The sequence below is a fragment of the Oscarella lobularis genome, chromosome 3 (assembly GCF_947507565.1).
Source record: "Oscarella lobularis chromosome 3, ooOscLobu1.1, whole genome shotgun sequence".
In the NCBI taxonomy this organism is placed as follows: Eukaryota; Metazoa; Porifera; class Homoscleromorpha; order Homosclerophorida; family Oscarellidae; genus Oscarella; species Oscarella lobularis.
Genome location: NC_089177.1, coordinates 291,748 through 316,790, shown reverse-complemented (window position 1 = coordinate 316,790; position 25,043 = coordinate 291,748). Strand labels below are relative to the sequence as shown.

Below are 25,043 nucleotides of genomic sequence, written 5' to 3'. Positions count from 1 at the left end.
TTGAAATGTGAGACAATATGAGTTGCACGTGCAAAGAAAGCAGCGTCATCAGAAATGTGAAAGACAGTTACGTGCGAACATGAAAGCGAATAGAGCATGGTTTCATTGGCTGCTGAGTGCCAGTCAAATGAAGAGGACTCTTCAGAAATACAGAACATAATTGAGCTGCAGTAATACATTAATCTACGTAGTGGATTTACCGGCTGGGGTACAGGATCAAGTAGTTCAAGATGAAAGAGACGAAAAAATATGGCAACTGCAATTTGAATTTCCATTACTGCGAACCATCTAGTGGTACTACAGTAGACGCGAATCATTGCTTAGTATCCAGATCTTACCTGCCCGGGCACTGGAATCGTCCTCTTCCAAACGCAACAAAACCTTCGAGAAATAAATTTTTCTCAAGCTCTGCCTTGTCCCACCGACTCTTCAGCAAGAAACAGGTTTCACGCAAATCAAACCTCCCAAGAATTTACTTACCGGATTAAAAGTCTCTGGGTCGGGAAAGAAGAGCGGATTCCGGTGACTCCAATACGGTGAAAGCATAATAAAGTGACCAGACGGTATAGTATAATTCTGTGGCAGAAAAAATGGCTACAGCACTCTGTGCAAGGTTTTTCAGTACTCACCTTGAGTTTCAAAGGTCCGACAGCCTTTCGAAAAACGGCACCCGGCGATCTGAGCCTTATTGCCTCAAGCACGCATCTAGGAAGATTCCTTAGTTGATTAGTTGAGGAACTATCTAACGAGTGTGTGCACTTTCGAGTGAATGTTAGTTTTTTAATTGCTTCTTCACTCAGTGTGCCCGACGAAAAGCCAGAGTCGTCATCAAGAACGTCGAGAGCCTCCTGAACAACCTTCTGATGAATTTCGTCGTTTTGCAATATAAAGGCAACAGTCCAAAAGGTAGCCTAGAATCAATTGAAGAAAGAAGGGATCCTAGCATTGGCTAGCAACTAATTTTTCGTAGTACTGGAATAGCATTCACTTGTGATGCCCACAAAAGAAGGAGAGCGTATCTAGGAGCGTTTTCTCTGTCCACAGCACTGACAAAAGACTCCAGAACGGTCTATATCACAAGATTGACACTTGCTAAAATGAGAGCGATCTCCTTGACTTACCTTGTCTGAAGAAGAGGAAGACTGAGAGAGACCTTTACGATATAATTGATTGACTACTGAAGTGAACTTATCAATGAGAATCTTCTTGCATTTTACCAACTGCCTAAAATACCACCGTCAATTAAAAACTAAATGTTGTACGTTAAAATTTACCTGACAAATATAGAAGGTAGTTCTGCACCATACTCAAAATCTTCATCAAATTTAACGAACGCGTCTTGAAACTTTTCTGCGTCTAGCTGCATTGATACAATATCATTGCTGGTGAATAATGATGAGCTGATAGGGAACCTCGTCTTCTGGAAGAGTTTCTTTGCCAAATAAAAGCGGCACCGTTGAAACAAACAGAACGTTTCTAATAGTTTTCATTAGATCTGCTTCTCCTCCTTGACCCAGTTCCAAAAATTCTGCAAATGCGTGAAGAAATCAAGTCTAACTAAAACAACATATTTCTTACTTTGACGAAAACTCTGAGCAAGAGTCTCACAAAATCGACTCAACTGAATTCTTGATAGTCTTCCTTTGACTGCGTCATGAATCTGTTTGTGATGACGTGCATAGGAAGAGGCGCTAATCCCAGCTAGTCATTGAATTTGCAATGCCAGGACTTTTGTTAGTACTGTTCGCTTCTACCTGCTTTTTCCAAAAATGGCTGAATTGCCTGCTGAAAGTCAGACTGCGGTGATTGGAAATAGATTCCATAGTCATCGGGGTCAGTGACAAAGGTCATTCGTTTTCCAGCGACGAGGACAGAGAACGTAGCGCCTAACTGAACGCAGACAATGTGTCAAAGCTTCAAATCTGCTTGCCTTTTTGCGCGCAAGGTCAATGAAGTGCAAAGGAGCCTCTCCGAATTTTATTGCGCAGCCAAGCCACGGTGTCCAGTAGGGATACCATGGTGGTTCGTTGGGATGCTTGCCGAAGTTCCTGTACAGCAAGTAGAAGCAGAGACAAATCACTACAGCGGCGTACAACATCATAATGATTGAGTTCCGGTCACGTGACCGTCTATCATTACTCGTCAGGGGATCATCAAAGCACGCATTTTAAAAATTTACACTTTGAAAGTGCCGCAGACAGTCTCCATGTGAGATATTTGAAAGACAGTTACGTACGGAGGTGAAAGCGAATAGAGCATGGTTTCATTGGCTGCTGAGTGCCAACCAAATGAAGAGGACTCTTCAAAAATACAGAATATTAATTGAGCTGCAGGACTACATTAATCTACGTAGTAGATTTACCGGCTGGGGTACAGGATCAATGAGTTCAAGATGAAAGAGACGGAAAAATATGGCAACTACCATTTGCATTTCCATTACTGCGAACCATCTAGTGATTACAGTAGATGCGAATCATTGCTCAGTCTCCAGATCTTACCGGCCCGGGCACTGGAATCGTCCTCCTCCAAACCCAACAAAACCTTCGAGAAATAAATTTTTCTCGAGCTCCACCTTGTCCCATCGACTCTTCAGCAAAAAACAGTTTCGCGCAAATTAAACTTCCCAAGAATTTACTTACCGGATTAAAAGCCTCTGGGTCGGGAAAGAAGAGCGGATTCCGGTGACTCCAATACGGCGAAAGCATAATAAAGTGACCAGACGGTATAGTATAATTCTATCCCAGAGGTAAAGTGCCTACACTGAGCACTCTGTACAATGCTTCAGTACTCACCTTAAGTTTCAAAGGACCAAGAGCCTTTCGAACAACGGTACCTGGCGATCTGAGCCTCACTGCCTCAAGCACGCATCTAGGAAGATTCCTTAGTCAATTAATTGAGGAAGCATCTAATGAGTGTGTGCACTTTCGAATAAATGTTAGTTTTTTAATTGATTCTTCACTCAGTGTGCCCGACGAAAAGCCGGAGTCATCATCAAGAACGTCGAGAGCCTCCTGAACAACCGTCTGATGAATTTCGTCGTTTTGCAATATAAAGGCAACAGTCCAAAAGACAGCCTAGAATCAATTGAAGAAACAAGGAATTCTAGCAGGTAATTTTTCGTAGTACTGGAATAGCGTTCGCTTGTGATGCCCACAAAAGAAGGAGAGCGTAATTTGGAGCGTTTTCTCTGTCCACAACATTGACTAAAGTTTCTAGGACGGTCTATATAAAAAAGATCAAAACTAAACGATTTTACTAATCTCCTTGACTTTCCTTGTCTGGAGAAGACTCAGAGAGACCTTTACAAAATAATTGATCGACTACTGAAGTGAACTTATTGATAAGAATCCTCTTGCATTTTGCCCACTGCCTAAAGAACCGCTTTAAATTTAAAAAATGCTGTATGGAGATATTTACCAGACAAAAAGATAAGGTAGTTCTGTGCCGTACTCAAAATCTTCATCAAATTTAACAAACGTATTTTGAAATTTTTCTATGTCTAGCTGCATTGATACAGGTATTCATGGTGCCACTGAATAATAATGAGCTGATAGGAAACCTCGTTTTCTGGAAGAGTTCCTTCGCCAAATAAGAGCTGCACCGTTGAAACAAACATAACGTTTCTAATAGACTTCATCAAATCTAGTTCTCCTCCTTGACCCAATTCCAAAAATTCTGCAAATGCGCGAAGAAATCAAGTCTAAACGAAAACAAACCTATTTCTTACTTTGACGAAAACTCTGAGCAAGAGTCTCGCGAATTCGAATCAAGTGCATTCCTGATAGTTTTCCTTTGACTGTGTCATGAATTAGCTTGTGATAAAGAGCAAAGGAAGAAGCGCTAACTCCAGCTAGAAAAAATTGAATTTGCAATGCCAAATTTGTTTGATTAATATTCTCTTCTACCTGCTCTTTCCGTAAATGGTTGAACTGCCTGCTGAAAGTCGGCCTGCGGTGATTGGAAATAGATTCCATAGTCATCGGGGTCAGTGACAAAGGTCATTCTTTTTCCAGCGACGAGGACAGAGAACGTAGGACCTAACTGCACGCAGACAATTATATAATGTGCCACTGCTTCGAATCTGCTTGCATTATTGCGCGCAAGGTGGATGAAGTGCAAAGGAGCCTCTCCGAATTTTATTGCACAGCCAAGCCACGGTGTCCAGTAGGGAAACCATGGTGGTTCGTTAACATGCTTGCCGAAGTTCCTGTACAGCAAGTACAAGCAGAGACAAATCACTCCAGCGGCGTAGAAGAGCATCTTCGTCCATGAGGCACGTGACTATTTACTCCGATAATCGACGCCCACCCCACGCCCACCCCAGAGTACCCCAGAGTAATCACCTTACTCTGGCCAGCGTCCAACTGTATATATAAGGCTCTGTATGCTCCTCCCCCTCACTTCACTTGGCAACAACCGTGGGAAAGTTTGCTTGAGACGGCACTTGTCTACCAGCACGGCATGGAGAACAGCTTCCGAGGCTCCGCTTCTCTACCGCATTTCGACTTTCATCTAAAGTTTGAAGGTAGGCATAATTCGCCGGTGAATGCATCTAATTTGTGGACTTTCGCAGTTACCGCTTCGGATATTAGTACACTTGGGCTCATCGTCATCTGTTCACTGATAGTATGCTATGTCTTCGTTCGACTGGTGTTTCGTAAATTCTCACTGAGGCGACGACTTGTTAGCTGCCACGGTAAGACGTCACGGTTACGTAATCAATTCTCCTTTTTTCATATTGCGGCTTTGAACAGATCTAGAATCCGGATCTCTGAAGTTACATTCTCTTGAATTCAAGGATAGCAATTCCTACAATCCAGAGAACCCATCTCCGGACTTAGAAATAAGACGTTTTCTTGGTAAACTCGAGGATAGCAACTCCTACAGTCGACTGCCAGAGAACCTATTTCCAGAGTTAGAAATAAGGCGTTCTCTTGGTGAGCGTGAGGATAGCAACCCCTACAGTCGACTGCCGGAGAACGTGGCGCTAGTGCCTTTAGAAGGCACTTTTTCAAGACCCCATCAAAGGCTTAGAAAAATCTACATACCAAACATGTCTACAGATGTAATTCCACGTGATGTAAGAACTCTACCGAGAACTCTACCGAGAACTTTATCACCTGTTTCCGTTATGAGTACTAGACGTTGCAGTAATCCAGTTACATTAGCAGTAAAATGCTTCTTGGCTGGTAACGTCAAACTTGGTACTCAGGCTTTGAACCAATTGGTGCCTGTCTCTGCCTCTCATAATATTTCACGAGCTGACTCTTTATATCTGGATCGTGATTGCATCTTTAGGGAACTAAACGCTCTTTCATCATTCCTGTCTAAAGAAGAGAAGACTTTAGTACTATCTGTTCTTGCTGAGGCATGCTACAGACGTACCGGATCAGAAAAGGAAGCACAAAAAGTGACGAAATATCTTGACGTAGCTACGCAACTGTATGAAAAAGCCAACTCGTGCAGAGATCTTTGGGAGGTAGAAGAGCTAAAGAAACAGTGTCAAAAAAGAATTGCCAAACTGAAAAGAAGTGGCAATGAATTGTTCATGTCTCTTTTGCAACAAGCTCTCCTTCTTGATGCCCAAGGCCAACTAATCAGCAAAGAATTTGAGTTGAAAAAGGTGTCGCTGGGCAGAGAGGAAGTGCTGCAAAAACTTGACTACCATACCCAAGCTTTCAGAATCAGAGACAAGATAAAAAAAGAATGTAAAATGGACATGATTGAGCTTAGCATTTTTCGTCAACATTCGTGCAAGTCAGACCAGAGACGAGGATACTCTTGGTCTTTGCTAAGTAAACACAATCCTCATTGCGCAGAAACCGCCAAAAAAATTCATCAGCAATCAATGGAGGAGCAAGCTTCACTACTAGATTCATTTGAAATAGAATCAAAGAGATCAGTGGCCACCATGATAGCAGCTCAATTCGATAAAATGTTGAGGGAATTGAGAATTCTACAGCATAACAAAGAAAAGAAACATATCATGATTGATCTACTCAACAGAGAAAGAAACTTAATTCAAGGCGCATTTGATTCCATGCATTTCTTTTGTAAAGATAAAAACGTAAGAGATCTTCATCAGAAGATGATGAGCAGCATTGACCGCCTGATCAAAGAAGTTGAGAGAGGAGAAATTAAACCATTCTCGTTAAATAATCCATATATACCAGAGTAGCTTGTGATAAGAGAATAATTTAGAGACTTAGCATGCGTTTTGTTTTGTGCGGTCTTCTTTTTTAAATTTAATAAGAGATATAGGTCATAATATATGTACATATATATACACGTGAGCACTTCGTACAGAAGCCTTGCCCAACCCCCCAAACTGAACGGCTGTCTCATTCATACTTTAGATAGGGAGAAGAGAAGAGAGAAGGAAAGAGGAGGGGAGAGGAGAGGAGAGGAGCGGTGAAGTCAAAGTTTCAATTCCCCGGATAGACATATGATCGTCGTAGCCGTTATCCTTTGTGCGGTTTTTCGTTTACTGGCGACAGCAGAAAATTGCTCAGGTTTGCCAGAGGGATTTGTCAGCCTTTCAGACCTAAAATCGTCTATTATAATCGACATTCGCTACAGCGGTCCTCGTAACTTTGTCGGCCGGCCGATTGACGGATATCATGAACCCCGTTGCATTCTCACACGCAAGGCAGCTCATTCGCTTGTCAAAGCACATGAAGATTTTCTCTCGGGAAGCCCACCATATGCCATCAAGGTCTACGATTGCTATCGACCTCAGCAAGCCGTCAACGACTTCATACGATGGGCAGAAAATCTAACGGACACGAAAATGAAGCAAGAGTACTATTCGACGCTGAACAAAGAAGATATTATTCCGAGGGGCTTCGTTGGTCAAAAATCAAACCATAGCAGAGGATCGGCCGTCGACATGACAATCGTTCCATTGGAAAAGGGCGAGAAGAACGTGCCGTACTGGCCGGAACAACCGCAGTACCCTTGCTACTTTCCTCGCCCCTTTCGTTCTCACGATGGCACCCTAGACATGGGTACGAATTTTGATTGTTTTCATTCGCTCTCTCATGCCAACAATGCGTTGATTGGCACGACTCTTGCGCACCGGCGTCAGTTCTTAGCTTCGATTATGAGACGGCACGGCTTCGATCAATATGAACTTGAATGGTGGCACTTTTATTACGCGCGAGACGAATTGTTTCCTGACACCTATTTTGATTTTCCTGTTGCTTGTGGCGCGTTGTAGCTCCAGGCTATTATATGGTTACTATGGAGTTCCTAGCAACAGAGCATTATTTAATTTACACTTTGAGAGAGTCGAACAGTCGCTCATAATGTTCATGTCCACTCCCTTTCTCTTATTCGCAATCTTTCGTGGTAGGGTTTATGATAGAAGAAGACGGGGGGTAAATCAACTAACATTGTATCCACTAATTCGTACCTTAGGTTTTCAACTAACCGGTTCAACAGAAGATCCCTTCTCAGGATCCGCTTCGGAGCCTCCAGAATTGTGGTCGCAATGGGCTCCTGCGTCGAAATGTTCCGCTACGTGTGGACCAGGAAAGATGCATTGGAGGAGAACGTGTTTGGATGAAGGTGCTGCTGACACTCCGTTTCCATGCTCAGAGCTCGAAGTCAGGCCATGCCTACTCGACAGCTGCTCGTTTTGCGAGCCTGTCGAGTCCCCGGAAAATGGCTGGATGAACCGCCACGGCAACACTGTCAACTATGGCTGCTATGTCAATTTCCAACTAAGAGGCAATAGAAAAAGGCTTTGTGTAGATGGAAAATGGAGCGGAACAAAACCCACCTGCAATAGAGGTTGCAATTAATTAATTAGACCCCCGAGTCAAACGAATGTAATAGTGACGTTTCTTCTTACTAGTTGCACTAAACTGTTCTCATACAAAAGAATGCGAACTAGCATGTGAGTACGGTTTGGACGTCGACAGAAAAAGCGGCTGTAGCAAATGCAGTTGCTTTCCAGGTAAATCCTAGTGACCAATCATAATAAATAAATAATAACTCTCTTAAGGATGCGGGCCTGGGATGTACTACGATGGTCTCGGATCGTGTGCTAACTGTACCTGTAGTGACTGCGACCCACTGACTGGCGACTGCTCTTCTCTTACGAGACATCTTCCTACATGGGCCTATGTCGTGATTGCAATAGGCTCCGCTGTTGTCCTCTCCGCGATTGTAATCGTCGTCTCCTGTTGCGCGAGAAAGAAAGCGACTACGATTAGTCTAGATACACAACCTGGTGGCGATGATTCCAAGCCGCCTTTGCCACCGGAAAGGCCGCATGCATTGGAATCGCGATACACGACACCGAATCTGTGGGCAAAATCGAAGATACGACCCAAATCTTTACCGACGACAGTCAAGACTCCGCCGGCGCAAGACGACGTCCTGTACGTGCAGATAGAGAAAGCGATCACGCCGTTGAATGACATTCAGGAGGTGGAAGGAGCCGAGTACATCGATCTAAACGAGGCCAATCCCAAGCAAAACGCCGGCAACTCTGAAACGAGAATGTAAAACGGATAAAAAAATTCAAACAGGGAGGGGGGGGGGGGGGGGAGTAGAAAAAAAAAGAACACGGTTATACAAAACTCGATTATTTATTTCCCGCTGCCGCCTTGGTGACGTGACGTTGCGCTGGACCGAGTTCAACTTGACGAGCACTCTGACCGAATTGTATAGTGCAGAGCGTCTCGGCAATATTCACTTGCGTAGGACTCACGTTGACAAACATGCACGCCTATGCTAAAATATTAGTCGGGGAAACCTAATCGACTAAGCAGCTGCACCTTGGAATCGCCGCCAAGTGCTGGCTGCAGCAAATGAGTCAATTTGGAATTTCGGTAGGGAATGTGCAGAGCGTTGGTACGTAAAGCGGTAAATACCTACGATTATTGCGTGCCTTAAATCTAACGTAGATAATCCTCTATATACCTGGCCAAGGGAGGTGAGGGATTTGTTGATGGCAGCTGCTTCAACTAGACGCTGGCCTTTTGCCTCGCTGCGCGATATTCTCTCTGATCCCGCCAGATCAACGAGCATCAGTTTGCCGCGAGTGACGGCTTTCGAGACGGCGTCCACTCCCGTTAGGGAGACGGATAGGATTAGATGAGAACGCGAGCTACGTTTCCAGTGATGAATTCGCGTTAATTAAAAAAATCGCCTTTTTACCTTGTCGAGTTCATTGCCGTTTGAGCTGTAGACCGATTTCTCTCTCCCTTTTCCATGACCTTTCTCACGTCGGCGAGAGTCTTTACCTCGATCTCAGTTAGACCCTGGGAGAAATTAAATATTGACTCGCGTTTTTTCTTCTTCTTCTTCAAGTTTTGTACCGGAACGGAAACGCCTTGTCCCGAAGCCTGAACGTGTAGTTTCGTTGCGCCGGAGCCAGAATCCAGCAAATCAAGAATCGTTTCATTGTACACCTCTAGTATGGAAACCTAGCCCTCTAATTTTAAAATTCGCCAGTAAGAAAGTCGTCCAACTTACCATAAAACTATACTTAATTTGTTTTCGTTCCTCCGTGACACGCAGTAGCTCATCGATCGATCTGACATGAAAAATCTAATTCAAAAAGTTGACCTTTTAATTAAAATGATTTTGACCTGATGTTAACGCCGGGATTTTCCGGCGGTCCCATCATCGTGTACGTCTTCCCCGATCCCGTCTGACCGTACGCGATTATGCAGACACTGTAGCCGTCCACGCACGACGTTATAGTCGGCTTCGTGTCTTCGAAAATCTTTTTAAAAAACAAAGCCGCGATAGAGAAAACAATAAAAAGTCGTTCTATTAATGTTTACCTCCTCTTGTCTCGTGTTGGGATCATAGACTCGGTCGAATTCGAACGTTTTCTTCGCTCCTTGCGGAGTATAGGCGACGATTTCGCCCTCGCGCGGAAACTCCAGCACCCCTTCGGCGCGATCGTCGGGACGACAGCGACAGAAGACGCGAATATTTCCGCGAAGTTCCTGCAGCTAAAACACGCAAAAAAGACCACGCGTTCTCTATAAGTATACCTCTGTCTATATATAGGTATAATACCTGATTGTATAGAAGTTTTCTCTGGACGCATTCTTTTCTGTATAAGTGTCTCAGCTCTTCTACTTCGGCTTGCACTCTCTTCGCCATTCCCCCGACAAATTTCGCCTTTTTGACCGCCTAAAAAATAATTGAATTTATTGATCGAATCTCTCAGGATTCCTTCACCGTTTTAACAAGACTTCCAATAGCGTCGAAATTCTTCGCGGCGTTTTGTCTCAGCGAGAGCAGGCTCGTTTTCACCGATCGAACCGCCGTGCAGACGATGATGACGCGCGCCGGATCGACGCGATGCGTTGTCTGACGTTTCGTCTCCGCCTCGCGCTGCGTTTTCTCTATAGCGGCCGCCTGTTGCTATAAAATAAAAATAAACGAGGTTGCGTTTTTTTAAGAATGCTCGACTGGCGTACTGCGGCTCGTTGAAGCGCGTCGTCTCGCTCTCTCTTCATTTCTGCGAGACGATCTTTCAAGTCTTCAACCTGGGATAAATAATAATAATAATAATAATAATAATGGCGTCATGGTCTAATTATTTTTTATACCGTATCTTCCATTTGATTTACTCTCTGCTTCAGTTTTTTATTGGCGTCCGTAAGAGACGCCACTTGCGACGTCTATATGATATGCCTTATCAGAAAAAAATTCCCCTAAACTCTCACAGACCATCTAACCTTTTTCTCTAAATCTGAGCCAAGTTGCTTGACTCGACTTCTCAAAGAACTATCATCTTCCGGCCAATCATCAAGAGCCCCTTTAGAAGCAATATAGTGTGTTCTTTTGGGTTCTCCTACTGACCGTCGTCTTGAAGGGCGACGTAGTTTGCGATACAATCGTCCGTGCGATAGTTACTGGCGCGTAAAGCGGCTACGATGCTACGTACGTCTTTCCACTGCGGTACTGCCTCCTATAGAAACATTTCCCCGGTCTCTGTGGATTAGGGAAAATGTTTCTTATTCGTGTACCTGAATGTGCTGAATCATTGTTTTGACGTAGGAGACGTTTTTCTCCCAGCTGATTGGCATTTTGAGCCAGCCGCCGCTTTCGTTGTCGAAAACGTACGCCACATTTCGACGTTTCTGCAACATAGAATTTACTTAATAATTTATTATACGTATATAGAGATTTACCTCGAAAACGTATGTGAATAATTTTCCTTTGGTTGGATGCAGAAACACTCCCGAACGCCCGTCGTCCGTTTCCGTAGCAACAGGAGCGCTTTCTGCTTCAGATTCGACGGACTTGCCTCGAGATGAGGGTATAGCCGTACCGGGAACAGTACTAGTCAAGCCAATAGCCTAGCCCCAGGGAAATCCAAAAATAATTGATAAATAGTTAGCAATCTCATAAGACTTGCAGCAGGATTTTCATAATATTCAAATCGCCCCTTTCTGAGCCACGAATCAGGAAAACGGACCCACTCCTACACGCACAAAAAAATTAGACAACTATGTTTCTGGGCCCTCCTTTTACCTCTTTGTCCCAATCGATGTAGTATCTTCTACCGTTCTCCTTGAAATAGACTACGTATTGTTCTCCCTCGTCCGACGTGTACAGTTCGAACACGTCGCTCTCTTTCACTTCCCTATAGGCGATCTTTTCTTCGTCTTTCTCCGTTGCTTTCGAGTCGAGCTCCTCCTCCTCCTCCTCCTCCTCCTTTTCCACTTTGCTCACTGCGCTAGGAATGTCGTACGTGCTGCTAGATGGACCAGCGTTTAGGCGGCTGAATTGCGCTGCTGTGACGGACGATTTGGGTTTGGCTAACGGCGCTACGATCGCTGGGGGAACCGAAATCTTCGTTATGGGCTGTTCTTTTGAGTGGTCATCTTTGTTTTCTGGCGGGGCACTGTCGGAAGGCTTTGCTTTCGCGTTTTCGGGGATGGGCGATGGTTTCTGGATCGTCTGAGTTATAGAACTACTAGATGCTCCCGCTCCCATAACAACAAGAAGCGCGGCTGGCTAAACCTTACGGACGCGTAAATGACGTGACGTCACGAAATGCAAATACAATTAGTGTGATTCCGATAGCCTTCGCTTTCGTCCTGGATGAGTTGCTTTACCCGAGTTCTCTGCTGTTCTTATATCGTCTTTCCAGGAGAAAGAAATGATAGTGTCGACTGATAGAATTTCTGTGTTCTTGCCTACTTTGTTCTTGAACATAAAGTTGCGATGAGCTAGGAATATCGAACGAATATTTTCCAAAACCTGCGTCAAAAAAAAGAAGTCTCTTATTCTTCTCTTGGATCTCTCCAACTAACCAGGGCTTGCTATTCCAGGCAACGAATATTGAGGATTCGGGGCTAGTGGAGAAGGAATGGGAAGAGATTGGCCTCCAATTGCACCCACAGCACCAAACCCAGTATACAAAGCCTCGCGTTCTCCTTAGATTAAAATGCACGTATATTACGTAGTCTCTATATTTCCGTACCAGCTAAATCTGTCGCTGATCTAATAGCAGCCCTGGCACTTTCTCCTCGGTAAGCGTTCGCCAGAAAAACACCACGCGATACCGGAGCCGAACTCATCACCGAATAATCAAAGACAGAGCCTGGGCACAAAAATTACTCCAGCATCATTACTAGTTATGTATTTATTACCTGACGACGCTGCCAAAGGTGTCAATGGAGTACAGCCACTTATGCTACTAGGACTGTGGCGAGGAAAACTGCACAAAGAACTCGACCTCATAGCTAATATGTACCCATATATTAGTCAAACTAGCGTAGCCGCCTTTATCAATAATTTCTGACATGGTAAAGACGACTGAAAACGAAACGCTTCGGTAGCTGCCGCTGCGGCGGCGGCGGCAGCAGCGGCAGCGGCTGCGTGTCGGAGACCGTGATGAGGTGAAATACAGACAGATTCAATAAAATCTGCGGATCGCTCAAGCAGAGCTTCCTAAGTCAACGGGGGTAAAAATAAGAATTTCTATTGATTATTGTTGTTGTACTCGCGACATCGTTTCCGGAATTCCTATCACACGTGCTAACAATTGCTGGAGTCTTTTGAATCCTGAATCCAGCCTGGGTTCAATTGAATCTAGAGAAGGTAAATCCTAAAAAGGAGAGCTAGAACCCCCTCCATTCAATCAACATACAACGGTAATTAAAATGAATTGGAGTCGTCTCAAGAAGCTTTCCTTGAATTGCGAGCATTACTAGCACGCGACCTGGAGTCACTTGGGCGGGTGCAACAGTTTGCACGGCGTTCTTCGTAATAAGCTAAGAGTCCCACCGTTATTTACATAGTCTTACATTGCCAAAAACGTTTGCCTTAGTCGAAACGAGTTGACTTCCAAAAACGACTTGCATCCCGTTGACGAAATTGTCCCCAATAAGAACAACGCTCGTTCCTTCGCACATCAAGCCCTCATTCGGCTCGATGGCAAATACCGAAGGCATTGCTAAATGTTAACATAGTCTATGTACGTCAAAAGTAAGAAAGATGTGTACCTAGAACTGTTGGCTCTCGAATTAGAGTTGATACTGTGGCAGGGTTATTTTGACAAAGCTCTCTCTATATATATATATATAGGCTAAATACCTTCATTGGTTTTTGAAACGTGAATCTTAGACGTTGCCGCTCCCTTGCCGTGTTTCGAATTGTTGTGAACAAAAATTGATTCAGAATAGGCGAGAACGTCGGCGGCATTCAGTGACGTACTCACGGCAATCTTAAATTAAATTGAAAAAGTATATTAGTGTCATTGACTCTACATAGGTGTACTTGAAATCTTCTCATGTCTTTTGGATTTCCGGCATTTTTTAGACAGTTCTGGTTGCATTTGAGAAAGAATTTCATTTTATGCCTAGAAAATGATAAATGTTTTGTCAGAATTTTATTTTCTTTAGTCACCTGTCCATGATCACTGGATCTGAAGGCGTTTCATTTCGATTTCCGCACGACTTCTTTTCGGAACATCGACTATTGAATTAATCACGAAATGGACTTAATTAATTAATTGATTGATTAATTAACCTGCATATAATTTCATGTGTTAGCAGTACTCTACGCATTTCCGGGTTTTTATCTTGCCCCTCATAGAAAATGGGCTAGGCCAATAAACTTTAGAAACGAAATAGTCGTATTTGTGAAGACTACCTTTTTCTCAGCAGAGTCAACCAGGCGAATAAACAGACTCTGATTGAAAGTAGTTCCTAAAACGCAATAAGGAACCATCCCTTTATGACCACTACTGTACCATTCGGTGACACCACATTTAATACATATTCTACGCCATTTCTTCTGACTTGGTCATTCTATAGAATGACCTCGCTATGTATATTGCAATAAATGACTATTGACTTCTGTGTCTTCAATAAAGTCGACAAAGTGGCTGCTCCGGATTTCCACGGGGCGATCGTCCGCTTCACGGAACGTCAATATGAAATGAAAAAAGTTGCTTTTACGTAAATTGGACGGCGGTTGCGTGTCGAAAAGCGCTTTAGCGAGAATCGCTCTAAAACGAAGACGTCAGTCTTCAGTACTAAGACAAAACCATTAGCATACCCAGTGCGATCTGTAGAGCAAACTTGGCCTTCGTTCGTCGCTCGAGAATCGCTCTGGGGAGGAATATAATTTTAGGGGCGTGTCCGCGCAGGAGTGTGTGTACGGTCACCTCAGAATATGACTCTGGTTCGTTCATATTTGACGCGCTAGCGAAGGTGTTTTGGCGCCGACGACGCGGCGGGCTTCGATTCCTTGGGGAGAACAAGAAAGCGAGGAGTTGCGCCCTCTGGGACCACGCAAAGTACTCCTACGAAGTGCATTGTCCAATCACGGCGCGCATGAATGCAGGCATCACGCGAACAACATAGCGACAGTGGGGGCCCAAAAGTTTTCACGAAAATCTGATTGGCGATCTTTTCGAGGGGAGGAGAGCTTTGTCTTCACGATGGAGAACTGGTCGTCGTCGACAGTCAGTGTTGTAGGATGCATCCTGCAGAAGCGAGACGACGCTTAGGCTAACGCGCGTAGGTTTCTATCAACATGGCCGCCGCTGTCGTAACTGTACGCACGACGATTCGCCCCTAACGCTCTTTCTCAGTCGTCGTCTTCTATTCAGGAAGCTTCGCCGTCTCGAAACGGTCGCGTCGCAGCGAAGCGGATCTTCATCGAGCGCGATTACACGAACGGAACGTCGGTGAAGTTTCAGACGGCCTATCCGGACGAACTCGAAGGACGAGTAAGGCTCCCGTTACGCTGAGCGTGTGCGCGATCACCAGAAAAACTCGATATAGGTCGAAGAAAGGGAGTTTCAACGGACAATAACGCGAATCAACGAGATTTTCGACGATGCCGAGCAAGTGGGCTTGAGATCGTGCATGGAAGGTACTCTTGCCTGTGCGACGTTTTTCTCCATTCATCTGTGTAGAAAGACTCATTACGAAAAGGTCGGAAAACGTTTAGAGGGAGACGGGAAAATTAATAAATTAAATTTTATTAGTGTCTGGATCGTGTCGCCGAATATTTGAAGGAGCAGAATCGTACTATATATCGAGATAGGGGAGTCCGTTTTATTGATCCGATGGAAAGAGGACTCAGAGTGGTAGGGGAAAAAATTAATTAATTAATTAATGACCATTTTTTGAGTTCAGCGCGATTTTTTTCAGATTGAAATTGTTTTTGATCCCAGCTTGGTGTGAGACGAAGAACGAGGGACGAATAGAAAGTTTTTTAGATCAGCAGCATGAGAAATGTTTTCGTAGCGGGGTAGAATAAATAAAGCAGTTTATATAGAGACCTCAGAGTGTAGCGCGCACTTCCACAGAATCACTAGTCTGACACATGGCTTTGGCTAATGGATTTAGTGCTGCAAATGACCGCTCGTCTTCCACTAAAACACCGGGTCTTTTGTTTACCAGAAAAAGCTTTTCTCCGCCTGTCACTGTCTTGAGGTTGATCAATTTCGTCTAATACCCGTCCTTATTAATTTCGATATATAAAGGCCTGAGACGGATGAAGGGTGCGTGTCTAAGTGGGCGTTTAGTAAGAAAGGAAGGGTTCAAGTCGGACGTAGCAATCGTTGGCGACTCGACGTTTTGGACTGTGTTGGCAAAGATCTCCTAGCAACGACCCAAGCCATTCGATCCCTCACTAAAGAATGCGAACAGACGGCTAGCCTCAAAAGACCCCAGACCTCCCAAGTCGATCACACTCAGATAAGAAAAGCCGAAAGAGAAGGAAAGGAGTTGCACCTGCCGTCGCTGGTGGACCAAACACGGAAGTAAGGGGGGCGGGTTTCGAAGAGGAGGCGTCATCGTGTTTTGGTAGGGATCGAGATACGGACTGCGCGTCACCGACAAAACTGTTTCATTCTTATACCTATAAATCGGTCAAGGGTTATAGAAAACCAGGTGCCTGTTTTTGCAAATGACTCGCCTTCCTCGTGAATTTCTCCTCCTCCTGTTCATCTAGATGTTTTTCTGCACTGTGATGGTATTGTCTGGGAATTGCATAGTACCTATGTTCGAAAATCTGCCACATTGTCTGGCCTCCTGCATCATGCTTTGATATCGTCGAGGGAAAAATCTTCGTCAGGAGCACCAATAGATATCCACTTCTCCATAGGCGACGAAAGCATTTCAAAACAAGGTGCATACGTGAACTTCTAAACGGTATACATAATTACTAGAAATGCTAGGTTTTGCTCACGCTCTTGGCTTGTTATACGACAACGAGCTGCGAGTGAAAGAAGACGAAGTAGCCGACGTGTTGGCCGCTGCTAATTTGATAGAATACTCTGCCTTGGAAGAGAAGCAAGCAAACAGAAAGACACTCGAATTGAAAGTCGATTTACTTCTCTAGATGTTGTGATGTGATGCTGAGGACGTTATCTGCTGAGACCGTCATCACCTATTACAATACTGCGGTACAGGTACTCGTATGTTTTCTATATGAGACTCTCTCCTTTTTCATTTGTGTGAAGTGCGAGAACTCCGTGTTGGAACGTGCTTGCGAATCTTGGCTGCTACTGAATCTCGTACCTCAGCTCGCCGTTACTGTGCACTTGAAAAAAATCCCGTTTCGCCTTATCAACAAAATTCTCCTCTCACCTCATCTCTTCACTTGGAACGAATATGCCCTATTCAAAGTTCTATGCAATTGGGTGTACCTTCAACTTAGTCCAGATACGCAAGTAGAACGATGACGTCGCGTACAGTCAATTTACTCTGGCTAATGGTTTGGTTATTATAGGTGATGCCTGCCTATTCGCTTGTGGTCGCGTATTTTCAAACGTAAGTGCAAATACCTGAAGAAATCCACTTGACCTTGATTCGTTTAGACTACCGGACGCTTTTCCTTTTCTTTGCACTGCAAAGGGACATCCTTACGCTGTTTTATTTGATGCCCTGCGAATGGAAAACATTACCGATGGTACGTGCATTTGATCTGTTTTGGAAAATTCAGAGACGGTGTCATAGTGCGTCAAGTGGTAGAAATCCAGAAGATGCGCTTGTTTAGCTCTGAAAAGATGATAGATTTGTGGCAATATCAATACGCAACGGTACCAAAAAAAATCGACCAGACTTCTACAGAATAATTATTACAGTTATTTTCTGGCGGGGGAATGGGCGCGTCTTCTCTGTTCGAAAAGCGTGCCATGCGCCAAGGATTTCTATTAGAAAACGTAAGCATATTGATTGCTCTTTGTACCAAAGCTAACTTGTGTTTTCTAGAAACTAGACTATATTTCCGAGACGGTTTTCGTTTACACGTTTCACTTCAAAATTAAGGCGGAATGGGTGAAAACGGAATCAACGTTATTGATAGCCGTGCAGGTAGATTTCTATTAGTAGACACTCCTAGAGTTTATCAAGCAAAGCATCTAGAGAATTTTCCCTGATGACTCTGCTGCTACATTGCACGTTAACAGTAAAGAAATATTTTCAATTCGACCATCTAGAAAGGCAATCAATAAGTATCGTTACGTTAAGCTATCGTTTACGTATTTGCCATTACAGGTTGTTTATTCTCTAAGAGTCCAAATGAAAGAACTTGACTCCGTCACAAAAGGTGCAAAGACAAGCACGGGTAGCGAGTGTAAAAATCAACAGATTTATAGGACCCTTTACACGACTATTTGGAGCTGATGAACAGTCCAGGAGACTGCAGGTACGCAGTCTCGAACGTAACTTCCTACTCAAGTTCTCTCTAATCTAGGTGCATTCTTTTGAGAACCTAAAATTACCAATACACGTCACGCTCAATCTATTTTTGCCGTGTGACTAAAAAAGCAATAATCAGTTACGTGTACAACTGGTTCTGCTTTATGTAATCAATAACTGTATCTGGTATGAGATACTTGACACTCTTTCCAGACTTTAAGTATTCCCTAGACACAAATATCTTTCTAATTACTTAGATGCATAATACTTACCGTATTAGCGTGGCACTTATCGCGTGGGGAGGCTCATCAATGATATCAATAAAATCCTGGAGGAATCGATAGAAGAAGAAATATTCGACTATCGTTTCTTCGAACGCACCTTCAGTCTCGTCAGCTGGGGAGACTGGTCAATAAACTGCTGGGGATTCGATCCAGCTCGAGTCATAACAACCAATCCGAAATCTTTGAGAATCACTTCGATATCCTCTTCGTCCCACAGATTGGGCACGGCAAACGATTCCAGGAGATCGGCACCGCAGAGAAGTTTAAATTGGAGATCTAAAAAATTAAATTGAAATTTTTTTGATGTACTGTACTCTAGGACGGTTACTCTGTCTCGATGGGTCATGTGTCTCTTGGAAGTGTTCTATGACTCTTCGCGTTACTGTCCATCCTGGTTGCTCGACTTCCCAGCTGTCGACGTTGATCCAATCTGATGAGCCTACTGCTGCCTTGACCATGGCTACTCTATGGAAACCGGCTACCAAACCCTAAAGTGTCTCTCTAAATCAAGGGTTTTTTTTACTGATTTCTCCGTCTCTTTACCTTTTTCTCGTACTTGTCGTTGACTGGAGAAATTATTCCGCCGTGAATGACTCCGCATTTCTTCGTTTTCGTCAAGTGATCTCGAGCCGTTTCTAAGATGACGTTCTTGTGTATCGAGCTTTTGCGAGCCTTTTCTTTTTTACCAAACATTCGCAGATGCATGTGCGTAATAGGATTAAATGATCCGCACGCCAAGAGAACGACTTTTCGCTTCATTTCCGAGCTTTTTCTGAGCAAGGACGCGCGTTAGGAGAATAACATGCTCGCAAAATTACCAATTTTTTGCGGAACTGGACGCGCCAGCATGCGCAGGGTTTGCCTAAAGGTTTGGAGAAATGCTTCCAGTTACGACGAGACAGTGCAGCTGAAGAAAAGTGCGATTTTTAGAGCGAAATCGGGAATCGTGTCCATTCTGTTCTTCAGATTCGGTCAAGCGACTCATCCAGAATTTTTCTCGAGCGGAAAAGTCGAAATTGTTGGCGTCGCAACACGGCATAAATGGTTCTGTTGAATATTGAATAAGATAATCCATTTAATTAATTATTTAGGCGAATTTTACCCGCGAGCCTGCGGAGATTTCAAAAGATTTCTTCTCAAGGGAAATCCAACAGCTGAACTTAGACAAATAGTTTCTTCCCTCTGCGATGACAAAGGTCATCTACTATTGAATTGTGAAGAAATTGTAGCAATTATATTTTGACGTCATCCAGGCAACATTAACGACCTTTTTCCTCACTTTTTGGAATTTTCTCGATCAGCCTATCCACTTGTGGACTGTCTAGATGAACTGAAAAACATCAGTGATTTGACCATACCAGCCGATTGGTAAGACATATAATTATTTAATTAGAAACTGTATACCTTTCTTTAGGTTTCCAGCAACGCGTCGGATTTCTCGTCACATTGTGTATCATGCTGGACCAACAAATAGCGGAAAAACTCACGCAGCATTAAAAAATTTCAGGCAGGCGGCGTCTGGAATATACTGCGGTCCCCTGAGACTTCTAGCACACGAGATTTACAAGAGAACCAATGCAGAAGTGATTCCGTCTGAGAAATGAGTTGAGACATAGACTGACATTTTTTTTTGAGGGCGTTGCTTGCGATTTGGTGACCGGAGAAGAAAGACAGCTAGCTCATCCAGATGGAGAAACAGTCTCTTCTCATTTGTCATGTACCGTTGAAATGGCTAATACGCAATTTCAATGTAATCAATGCAAACACGTATACGTAGTCTGACGTTCGATTTATAGATGAGTGCGCCGTAGTTGACGAGATACAAATGATTCGTGACGATAGGAGAGGCTGGGCATGGACTAAGGCACTCTTAGGCGAGTCCATTGTATCAAATGAATCAGAGTCTCATTAATTAAATTTCACAGGCCTTAGAGCTAGGGAGATGCATTTGTGCGGCGAAGAGTCCGCTATAGATATTATCCACAAGCTTTTGGAATTCACCGACGACAAAATTGAGGCAATTTTAGAGAATATAGCACATAATCATAATCGATCTTGTACTAACTGCAGTTGAGGAAGCACGAGAGATTAACACCCTTGACGCGTCTCAATACGAGCCTCAGAGGTGATTTGACTAGATTCTGTTATTCTGCTCTAAAAATTTCTATATAGGAGACTTTCGACGACTTGAACCTGGCGACTGCGTTGTTGCCTTTTCGCGGAAAGACATTTTTAAGCTGAGACGAAGAGTCGAGAAGACGACTGGGGGGCAGCGATGTGCTGTCATTTATGGGGGATTGCCTCCGGCAACGAGAGCCGAGCAGGCTCAATTGTTTAATGATAATAGCTCAGGGTGCAATTTTCTTGTGGCATCGGACGCAATAGGAATGGGACTCAATCTGTATATTAAGCTTTTCAGACTTTGCTTCGTATAGTCGATCGTTTTCTCTAGGAATATAAAGAGAATTATATTTAGTACTTTGACAAAATTTGACGGATCTGACGTAACTCTGCTGACGCCGTCACAGGCAAAGCAAATTGCGGGAAGAGCCGGTCGATTTGGATCTCAGTACCCAGATGGGGGCGTCACAACGTAAAGAATAAAACGTAGTGTGTAATAGGACTGGATGATTAGGTAAAACAATTTAGATTGTATGAGAAAGACTTTGGCACTCTTCAGAAGCTTTTGAAGGCTCAAATTGAGCCAGTCAAGGTACAAAAAGAAGCGTTTTTCATGTAATAATGTTAGTGCATTTATATTAGTTGGCTGGTATTGCTCCAACGTTTGAGCAGCTGGAATTGTTTGGCCATTATCTGCCAAAGGCAACACTAAAAGAACTCATAGTAATCGATGTGTTTTTGAAATAAGAATGCACAAGCAGTCGGCATTTTTCAGAAACTTTTTGAGGAATTGGCCAGCCTAGACGGAAATTATTTCCTATGTAACGTTGAAGATCAGAAAGTATGGCATTTCCTTAATTAACGAACTAGTCTAAGTTAATTATCTCAGGCAGTAGCTGAACTCGTGGAACGTCTGCCACTGAATATGAAAGACAAGTACATATTCTGTTTAGCTCCAGTCGACACAAAGAAAACATTGGTGACAGCTAGTTTATACAAAGTGAAACTATTGCAAAGATCATGGAGATGATGTTCTAACTAATCATTTAGATGGCAAAGATGATGAGTCGATTTGCCTCGGTATCTGCTCAAGACGTCAGGGAAATGATACGGTGGCCTATAGCCAGTCCTAGAACGAGTGAAGAACTTCAGACTGTTGAATCTGCACATGAAGTCATTGATGTCTACTTGTGGCTCAGGTAGAGTGGCTACGTTTTTCAGCCTATGGTGCAGTGAATTTTATATTTGTAGTCAACGATTTCCCGAGGTTTTTGCTGCCGTTGTTGACGTACGAGAAATGCAGACTGTTTTGGAGTCGGTCATAAGTCGAACCATAGCGGAGAATTCTACTTTGAAGCCAAGGCAAACAAAACTGGAGGAGAAGAGAGAAGAAGCGAATTCTTTCGCAATGCTTCGATTGGTGTCAGAGTCGTCGAATTCAACAGAATCGAGCGCTTTTGAAAAAAAACTCGCTCAAAGATACGGAATACGACGAAAAGATTTGGAAATGCTGAAGCGTTTGTGGATTAAAAGTGTAGTCAAGAAGTTTAAGCGAGGTTAATTAAGTTGCGATCGCGACCCGTTTTTTCCGGTTCCTCTATAAAACCACATCCCTACGTCATCTCACCTCATTTCCGTCAAAGGCCACTCCGAGGTTCAGTGTCAGTGTGTCGAACGATGGAAGGCAACGCGCAGCAATCCGAAGAGAAACGCGAAACGCATCCTGTTTCAGGAGTCGTCGTAACGTCGCGTGATGTTAAGCGAGTCCCCAAGTCTGTTCTTGGCTGCACGATCGCTGCCACCGTCAACGCGGGCTTTGTCCTTGCTTTTGTCGTTGCCTACATCGTCGTTCGCAAGGTTCCCAAAAATGAATATGCCGCTAATCAAGCCGGCACCGGTTTGTCGCTAAGAAACAATTCAGCGTTCAAAGCAGTCATTACTCTACCTGTTCAAATCGCCGTACTTGTAAGAACCCGCCAATAATGGACAGACAACTAATAGTAGAATTGGGGGTTGGTTAGATTGTTGCAATTGCGGCATTACTGGCGCTACTTGCCGAGCAAAGTGAAGGAGCGTCCAAGAAGCAAAAGGTATAGAGATTCTCAATTGAGGCAAAACCTCCTCAGTGAGATTTTTTCCCTATATAGTTGCGTTCGGCAGCTAGAGTGTTGTGGGCGGTCAGCGTGGCGCCTTTGCTTGTTGCTGTAGGGTTCACAGGATGGTGGGTGATCGTTGATTACAATGCGGATTCTACGGCTTACACTCAGCCCATCTATGGACTTGTCCTGTTTGCATTCATCATTCTTCTGTTTGGCTTTACTTTGGCGCTGACAATTCTAAGCTACGTGACGAAATATGGACGGTGTGATTGCTGTTGTCCTGGGAGTGTCGGTGTGGTCTACTACAAGTATTCGCAAGCTAATGAAAACGAAACTTACTGAACGTGGTTGCTCCAGTGAACCGAAATTTTTGTAGTCTCCTCTGTCTGGTGGTGTCACTTCTTGTATTAACTTCCGATTTCGTGGCTTTTTGTTAGGTACCAGTTCTTCCGGTTTCAAGGAAACGAAACTACGTCAATCATTTCCGTCAAAGTTCACCTGATGTCATAGTACCGAAAAGAAACTCGTTCCGAGGTCACGTCAGATGATACCTGTAAAAGAATGGGGAGGGTTAGGCCTAGCTACTTGCGAGAAAAGTGAGGGGGCGTCCAAGAAGCAGGATGTTGGTGATCTTTCACGCCAAATCCGCCTTTGGAATTGCTCCGCTTGCATCTTCTGAGCTTCGTCGACGAGTCGTTCGTCCGAGAGGTGCGCTTTGAACTCCGATCAGCGCAGTTCCTCGATCGCATGCGTTCCTCGTGAAGTTCACACGTAACGCGCTCTATAAACTCCGGAGATTCGGAGATTTTCTTCTAGGAGGCCATAATTCGTCCATATGCAATTTATTTTATACAAAAAGAAAAAAGATGGCATGCACTCGTTCAAAACATGCAAAATCCTATATTGTGCCGTCTTCGATTTCTTGAGCCCTCTCGTCACGTTTCTACACCTAAAAAAGAAGAAAATTAGTCTCTGTCAAATCATTGTTTTACGTACCTTTTGATTTGCGTCCATATTCGCGTTACCCAGGCTACACCACGGGGAGGTTTGGACGCGTTCGTAGCCCAAGGCAGCCACCGCAAGCGATGACCACCCGTTCCAAAAATTTAGGGCGAGTTGCGGGTCCTCGGCCACTCCATGCAGTACCCGCCTGGATGAGAGTCGGCCCCTGTACCGAAGTCCCCCGGCGCGCTGGTACCAAAGCCTTCGCTATGTCTTCCTGGGAAGAAACGGGCCTTGTGGAAGTGGAGAACGGCCGACCACTGCTTGAAGGAGTCGATAGGAAAGGCAGTGCAATGCCCAAGTTGAAGTCTCCTGGGCCAGGTCATCCTCCGTCTAATCGTGCCAATGGTGAGATAAGTGCCGGCAACCAGACCGCTTGCGACACCCCCTCCAAGTCGTGCCCGCTCGAGCCTAGCGCGGGCCGTACTTGTTTGGCAGCAATAAGACATCGGCGACCATTCCGCCCAGTGCGCGTACCGAGGCCGAAGCCCCCCATCGCCCTGCCTAAGGCTCCGGCACGGAATTAATCCGTGGGCCACGCTGATCCAACAACCCGAGACTTGCCTTTTATCTTCCCCCGAGCCGGTCCGATCAAGGAAGAGACGCAGCGAACCGCGACGCATCCACCCTCAGCCGCAACTGAAGCAAATCGGTTGTGCGCTTCGCTTTTGAACAGCGTAGCCACGCCCAGCGCGCTCATTTGTCCGTTGCGGTCACGTGGGGCTGAAGTAGCGCTCTGATTGGTCCGAAACATAGAGGCGTGAAAAGCAAACAAGTTTGGACTTGTCTCCTGTCGGCCGTCGAGTCAGCAATTTATTTTTGGCATCATATGACGCAAGACTATCGCACGCGTGTGACGCGTGACGCACGATTTCAAGATGGCGGAGAACGATCAAGAGCGCGAGCCTCGAAAAGAAACGAATACGACGTGTAGGCCTAGGTAAGCCGCAAGGCTTCCTCTCACGCATGCAGAACATAGCTAAGCGCGTTAGATGTCCGTGTTTGGAAAAAGAACGCAGAAACCGAAGAAACGTGTGACGCGCGCGTGACGCACGATTTCAAGATGGCGGAGAACGATCAAGAGCCTCGAAAAGAAACGAATACGACGTTTAGGTAAGCCGCAAGGCTTCCTTTCACGCATGCAACGGGCGGAAGAACATAGCTAAGCGCGTTAGATGTCCGTGTTTGGAAAAAGAACGCAGAAACCGAAGAAACGAAACGAGCTTTGCAACGCACGCTATCGACAGAAGTGAAAGGCAAATAAATACCCCTCTACGGCTCCGAATTAGGCATGAGCAGCGATGTCCGAGTGGTTAAGGAGTTCGACTCGAATTTACTTCGTGTTGATATCGAATGGGCTCTGCCCGCGCAGGTTCGAATCCTGCTCGCTGCGC

At 44.5% G+C, this 25,043-nt stretch overlaps 10 protein-coding genes, 2 long non-coding RNA genes and 1 other non-coding gene across 15 annotated transcripts; 6 read left to right on the top strand and 7 right to left on the bottom strand.

The window, feature by feature from the left end:
* Nucleotides 1-2,104, bottom strand: LOC136184903 (24-hydroxycholesterol 7-alpha-hydroxylase-like). Of its 2 annotated transcripts, XM_065971908.1 has the most exons (13): nucleotides 1,931-2,104; nucleotides 1,755-1,890; nucleotides 1,579-1,701; nucleotides 1,413-1,528; nucleotides 1,275-1,360; nucleotides 1,122-1,224; nucleotides 974-1,069; nucleotides 760-911; nucleotides 630-705; nucleotides 481-576; nucleotides 339-427; nucleotides 201-288; nucleotides 1-139 (listed from the first exon to the last, which is right to left on the bottom strand). In XM_065971908.1, the coding sequence occupies exons 1-13, from the start codon at nucleotides 2,099-2,101 to the stop codon at nucleotides 68-70; spliced, it is 1,404 nt and encodes a 467-aa protein (XP_065827980.1). In that variant the 5' UTR covers nucleotides 2,102-2,104; the 3' UTR covers nucleotides 1-67. The 2 variants fall into 2 exon arrangements, with proteins under 2 accessions (XP_065827980.1, XP_065827979.1); XM_065971907.1 differs by having other exon boundaries at nucleotides 630-911.
* Nucleotides 2,104-4,260, bottom strand: LOC136184356 (24-hydroxycholesterol 7-alpha-hydroxylase-like). Its single transcript, XM_065971242.1, has 13 exons — nucleotides 4,090-4,260; nucleotides 3,906-4,041; nucleotides 3,728-3,850; nucleotides 3,560-3,675; nucleotides 3,418-3,503; nucleotides 3,259-3,370; nucleotides 3,127-3,222; nucleotides 2,923-3,074; nucleotides 2,793-2,868; nucleotides 2,640-2,735; nucleotides 2,499-2,587; nucleotides 2,363-2,450; nucleotides 2,104-2,300 (listed from the first exon to the last, which is right to left on the bottom strand). Exons 1-13 carry the CDS (start codon nucleotides 4,258-4,260, stop codon nucleotides 2,229-2,231), a joined length of 1,413 nt encoding a protein of 470 aa, XP_065827314.1. The 3' UTR covers nucleotides 2,104-2,228.
* A 171-nt stretch (nucleotides 4,261-4,431) lies between these two features.
* LOC136184268 (uncharacterized) lies at nucleotides 4,432-6,258 on the top strand. Its single transcript, XM_065971133.1, has 3 exons — nucleotides 4,432-4,525; nucleotides 4,574-4,696; nucleotides 4,755-6,258. Exons 1-3 carry the CDS (start codon nucleotides 4,462-4,464, stop codon nucleotides 6,176-6,178), a joined length of 1,611 nt encoding a protein of 536 aa, XP_065827205.1. The 5' UTR covers nucleotides 4,432-4,461; the 3' UTR covers nucleotides 6,179-6,258.
* A 182-nt stretch (nucleotides 6,259-6,440) lies between these two features.
* On the top strand, nucleotides 6,441-7,579 carry LOC136184348 (D-alanyl-D-alanine dipeptidase-like). The gene is made up of 2 exons (XM_065971231.1): nucleotides 6,441-7,350; nucleotides 7,420-7,579. Exon 1 carries the CDS (start codon nucleotides 6,446-6,448, stop codon nucleotides 7,217-7,219), a length of 774 nt encoding a protein of 257 aa, XP_065827303.1. The 5' UTR covers nucleotides 6,441-6,445; the 3' UTR covers nucleotides 7,220-7,350; nucleotides 7,420-7,579.
* Nucleotides 7,580-8,533: 954 nt separating this feature from the next.
* On the bottom strand, nucleotides 8,534-11,973 carry LOC136185162 (uncharacterized). Its single transcript, XM_065972235.1, has 18 exons — nucleotides 11,509-11,973; nucleotides 11,393-11,458; nucleotides 11,166-11,333; nucleotides 11,001-11,114; nucleotides 10,834-10,942; nucleotides 10,710-10,789; nucleotides 10,581-10,652; nucleotides 10,449-10,517; nucleotides 10,207-10,392; nucleotides 10,042-10,158; nucleotides 9,801-9,974; nucleotides 9,603-9,739; nucleotides 9,487-9,547; nucleotides 9,330-9,437; nucleotides 9,169-9,272; nucleotides 8,932-9,118; nucleotides 8,787-8,882; nucleotides 8,534-8,737 (listed from the first exon to the last, which is right to left on the bottom strand). The coding sequence occupies exons 1-18, from the start codon at nucleotides 11,971-11,973 to the stop codon at nucleotides 8,594-8,596; spliced, it is 2,457 nt and encodes an 818-aa protein (XP_065828307.1). The 3' UTR covers nucleotides 8,534-8,593.
* LOC136185164 (transcription factor unc-3-like) lies at nucleotides 11,921-14,972 on the bottom strand. Its single transcript, XM_065972238.1, has 20 exons — nucleotides 14,796-14,972; nucleotides 14,654-14,735; nucleotides 14,545-14,597; nucleotides 14,341-14,494; nucleotides 14,237-14,294; nucleotides 14,137-14,192; nucleotides 14,014-14,087; nucleotides 13,891-13,959; nucleotides 13,762-13,843; nucleotides 13,579-13,708; nucleotides 13,488-13,520; nucleotides 13,308-13,438; nucleotides 13,133-13,256; nucleotides 12,986-13,074; nucleotides 12,786-12,933; nucleotides 12,633-12,725; nucleotides 12,464-12,583; nucleotides 12,294-12,416; nucleotides 12,181-12,240; nucleotides 11,921-12,122 (listed from the first exon to the last, which is right to left on the bottom strand). Exons 1-20 carry the CDS (start codon nucleotides 14,834-14,836, stop codon nucleotides 12,046-12,048), a joined length of 1,797 nt encoding a protein of 598 aa, XP_065828310.1. The 5' UTR covers nucleotides 14,837-14,972; the 3' UTR covers nucleotides 11,921-12,045.
* On the top strand, nucleotides 14,972-15,777 carry LOC136185168 (golgin subfamily A member 7-like). The gene is made up of 5 exons (XM_065972243.1): nucleotides 14,972-15,045; nucleotides 15,101-15,220; nucleotides 15,276-15,428; nucleotides 15,482-15,583; nucleotides 15,648-15,777. The coding sequence occupies exons 1-5, from the start codon at nucleotides 15,025-15,027 to the stop codon at nucleotides 15,678-15,680; spliced, it is 429 nt and encodes a 142-aa protein (XP_065828315.1). The 5' UTR covers nucleotides 14,972-15,024; the 3' UTR covers nucleotides 15,681-15,777.
* Nucleotides 15,622-16,820, bottom strand: LOC136185170 (uncharacterized). Its single transcript, XR_010669495.1, has 3 exons — nucleotides 16,690-16,820; nucleotides 16,417-16,645; nucleotides 15,622-16,359 (listed from the first exon to the last, which is right to left on the bottom strand). It is a non-coding gene; the product is annotated as an uncharacterized lncRNA (long non-coding RNA).
* On the top strand, nucleotides 15,803-18,496 carry LOC136185165 (BTB/POZ domain-containing protein 16-like). 2 transcript variants are annotated; one of them, XM_065972240.1, is made up of 16 exons: nucleotides 15,803-15,932; nucleotides 15,983-16,261; nucleotides 16,309-16,391; nucleotides 16,453-16,629; nucleotides 16,679-16,793; nucleotides 16,843-16,912; nucleotides 16,964-17,173; nucleotides 17,233-17,273; nucleotides 17,321-17,412; nucleotides 17,460-17,542; nucleotides 17,588-17,665; nucleotides 17,715-17,816; nucleotides 17,868-17,945; nucleotides 18,000-18,051; nucleotides 18,101-18,150; nucleotides 18,199-18,496. In XM_065972240.1, the coding sequence occupies exons 1-16, from the start codon at nucleotides 15,823-15,825 to the stop codon at nucleotides 18,265-18,267; spliced, it is 1,689 nt and encodes a 562-aa protein (XP_065828312.1). In that variant the 5' UTR covers nucleotides 15,803-15,822; the 3' UTR covers nucleotides 18,268-18,496. The 2 variants fall into 2 exon arrangements, with proteins under 2 accessions (XP_065828312.1, XP_065828311.1); XM_065972239.1 differs by having other exon boundaries at nucleotides 16,843-17,173.
* On the bottom strand, nucleotides 18,184-20,159 carry LOC136185167 (nicotinamide/nicotinic acid mononucleotide adenylyltransferase 3-like). Its single transcript, XM_065972242.1, has 10 exons — nucleotides 20,050-20,159; nucleotides 19,832-19,974; nucleotides 19,530-19,757; nucleotides 19,246-19,474; nucleotides 19,114-19,199; nucleotides 18,971-19,062; nucleotides 18,756-18,915; nucleotides 18,525-18,703; nucleotides 18,416-18,471; nucleotides 18,184-18,370 (listed from the first exon to the last, which is right to left on the bottom strand). The coding sequence occupies exons 5-10, from the start codon at nucleotides 19,184-19,186 to the stop codon at nucleotides 18,283-18,285; spliced, it is 648 nt and encodes a 215-aa protein (XP_065828314.1). The 5' UTR covers nucleotides 19,187-19,199; nucleotides 19,246-19,474; nucleotides 19,530-19,757; nucleotides 19,832-19,974; nucleotides 20,050-20,159; the 3' UTR covers nucleotides 18,184-18,282.
* LOC136185163 (ATP-dependent RNA helicase SUPV3L1, mitochondrial-like) lies at nucleotides 19,213-23,087 on the top strand. Its single transcript, XM_065972236.1, has 19 exons — nucleotides 19,213-19,344; nucleotides 19,394-19,471; nucleotides 19,519-19,623; nucleotides 19,681-19,795; nucleotides 19,842-20,010; nucleotides 20,063-20,177; nucleotides 20,224-20,301; nucleotides 20,353-20,444; nucleotides 20,498-20,552; nucleotides 20,600-20,828; nucleotides 20,880-21,020; nucleotides 21,077-21,140; nucleotides 21,191-21,271; nucleotides 21,324-21,389; nucleotides 21,438-21,548; nucleotides 21,599-21,747; nucleotides 21,800-22,513; nucleotides 22,570-22,638; nucleotides 22,696-23,087. Exons 1-17 carry the CDS (start codon nucleotides 19,230-19,232, stop codon nucleotides 22,107-22,109), a joined length of 2,073 nt encoding a protein of 690 aa, XP_065828308.1. The 5' UTR covers nucleotides 19,213-19,229; the 3' UTR covers nucleotides 22,110-22,513; nucleotides 22,570-22,638; nucleotides 22,696-23,087.
* A 386-nt stretch (nucleotides 23,088-23,473) lies between these two features.
* On the bottom strand, nucleotides 23,474-23,707 carry LOC136185169 (uncharacterized). The gene is made up of 2 exons (XR_010669494.1): nucleotides 23,644-23,707; nucleotides 23,474-23,596 (listed from the first exon to the last, which is right to left on the bottom strand). It is a non-coding gene; the product is annotated as an uncharacterized lncRNA (long non-coding RNA).
* A 1,237-nt stretch (nucleotides 23,708-24,944) lies between these two features.
* Trnas-cga (transfer RNA serine (anticodon CGA)) lies at nucleotides 24,945-25,042 on the top strand. Its single transcript is given in 2 exon segments — nucleotides 24,945-24,981; nucleotides 24,998-25,042. It is a non-coding gene; the product is annotated as a tRNA-Ser (tRNA).
* Nucleotide 25,043: the final 1 nt, after the last annotated feature.

Bases quoted from the DNA above. Each gene is read 5' to 3' on its own strand.
- LOC136185164 (XM_065972238.1), bottom strand. From the start codon at position 14,836: ATGCCTGCATTCATGCGCGCCGTGATTGGACAATGCACTTC. The intron at 14,193-14,236 runs GTACAGTAGTGG...ATTGCGTTTTAG, and splicing joins AAATGTGGTGTCACCGAATG to GAACTACTTTCAATCAGAGT. The intron at 12,123-12,180 runs GTAGGCAAGAAC...TCTCCTGGAAAG, and splicing joins ACTTTATGTTCAAGAACAAA to ACGATATAAGAACAGCAGAG.
- LOC136184348 (XM_065971231.1), top strand. From the start codon at position 6,446: ATGATCGTCGTAGCCGTTATCCTTTGTGCGGTTTTTCGTTTACTGGCG.
- LOC136184268 (XM_065971133.1), top strand. From the start codon at position 4,462: ATGGAGAACAGCTTCCGAGGCTCCGCTTCTCTACCGCATTTCGACTTT. The intron at 4,526-4,573 runs GTAGGCATAATT...GGACTTTCGCAG, and splicing joins CTTTCATCTAAAGTTTGAAG to TTACCGCTTCGGATATTAGT. The intron at 4,697-4,754 runs GTAAGACGTCAC...GGCTTTGAACAG, and splicing joins ACGACTTGTTAGCTGCCACG to ATCTAGAATCCGGATCTCTG.
- LOC136185167 (XM_065972242.1), bottom strand. From the start codon at position 19,186: ATGAAGCGAAAAGTCGTTCTCTTGGCGTGCGGATCATTTAATCCTATT. The intron at 19,063-19,113 runs GTAAAAAAGAAA...ACGTCATCTTAG, and splicing joins CATGCATCTGCGAATGTTTG to AAACGGCTCGAGATCACTTG. The intron at 18,916-18,970 runs GTAAAGAGACGG...GAGACACTTTAG, and splicing joins ACGACAAGTACGAGAAAAAG to GGTTTGGTAGCCGGTTTCCA.
- LOC136185165 (XM_065972239.1), top strand. From the start codon at position 15,823: ATGGCTTTGGCTAATGGATTTAGTGCTGCAAATGACCGCTCGTCTTCC. The intron at 17,274-17,320 runs GTAAGTGCAAAT...TGATTCGTTTAG, and splicing joins GTGGTCGCGTATTTTCAAAC to ACTACCGGACGCTTTTCCTT. The intron at 18,052-18,100 runs GTGCAAAGACAA...ACAGATTTATAG, and splicing joins ACTTGACTCCGTCACAAAAG to GACCCTTTACACGACTATTT.
- LOC136185162 (XM_065972235.1), bottom strand. From the start codon at position 11,973: ATGGGAGCGGGAGCATCTAGTAGTTCTATAACTCAGACGATCCAGAAA. The intron at 9,438-9,486 runs GTAAGTTGGACG...TTAGAGGGCTAG, and splicing joins AAATTAAGTATAGTTTTATG to GTTTCCATACTAGAGGTGTA. The intron at 9,119-9,168 runs GTAAAAAGGCGA...CTGGAAACGTAG, and splicing joins ACGGCAATGAACTCGACAAG to CTCGCGTTCTCATCTAATCC.
- LOC136184903 (XM_065971907.1), bottom strand. From the start codon at position 2,101: ATGATGTTGTACGCCGCTGTAGTGATTTGTCTCTGCTTCTACTTGCTG. The intron at 912-973 runs GTACTACGAAAA...AATTGATTCTAG, and splicing joins CACAAGTGAATGCTATTCCA to GCTACCTTTTGGACTGTTGC. The intron at 289-338 runs GTAAGATCTGGA...TAGTACCACTAG, and splicing joins CGATTCCAGTGCCCGGGCAG to ATGGTTCGCAGTAATGGAAA.
- LOC136184356 (XM_065971242.1), bottom strand. From the start codon at position 4,260: ATGCTCTTCTACGCCGCTGGAGTGATTTGTCTCTGCTTGTACTTGCTG. The intron at 3,676-3,727 runs GTAAGAAATAGG...GCGCATTTGCAG, and splicing joins TGCTCAGAGTTTTCGTCAAA to AATTTTTGGAATTGGGTCAA. The intron at 2,451-2,498 runs GTAAGATCTGGA...TGTAATCACTAG, and splicing joins CGATTCCAGTGCCCGGGCCG to ATGGTTCGCAGTAATGGAAA.
- LOC136185163 (XM_065972236.1), top strand. From the start codon at position 19,230: ATGCTCGCAAAATTACCAATTTTTTGCGGAACTGGACGCGCCAGCATG. The intron at 21,141-21,190 runs GTACAAAAAGAA...CATTTATATTAG, and splicing joins CTCAAATTGAGCCAGTCAAG to TTGGCTGGTATTGCTCCAAC. The intron at 21,390-21,437 runs GTATGGCATTTC...TAATTATCTCAG, and splicing joins GTAACGTTGAAGATCAGAAA to GCAGTAGCTGAACTCGTGGA.
- LOC136185168 (XM_065972243.1), top strand. From the start codon at position 15,025: ATGGCCGCCGCTGTCGTAACT. The intron at 15,429-15,481 runs GTCGGAAAACGT...AAATTTTATTAG, and splicing joins GAAAGACTCATTACGAAAAG to TGTCTGGATCGTGTCGCCGA. The intron at 15,584-15,647 runs GTAGGGGAAAAA...GATTTTTTTCAG, and splicing joins TGGAAAGAGGACTCAGAGTG to ATTGAAATTGTTTTTGATCC.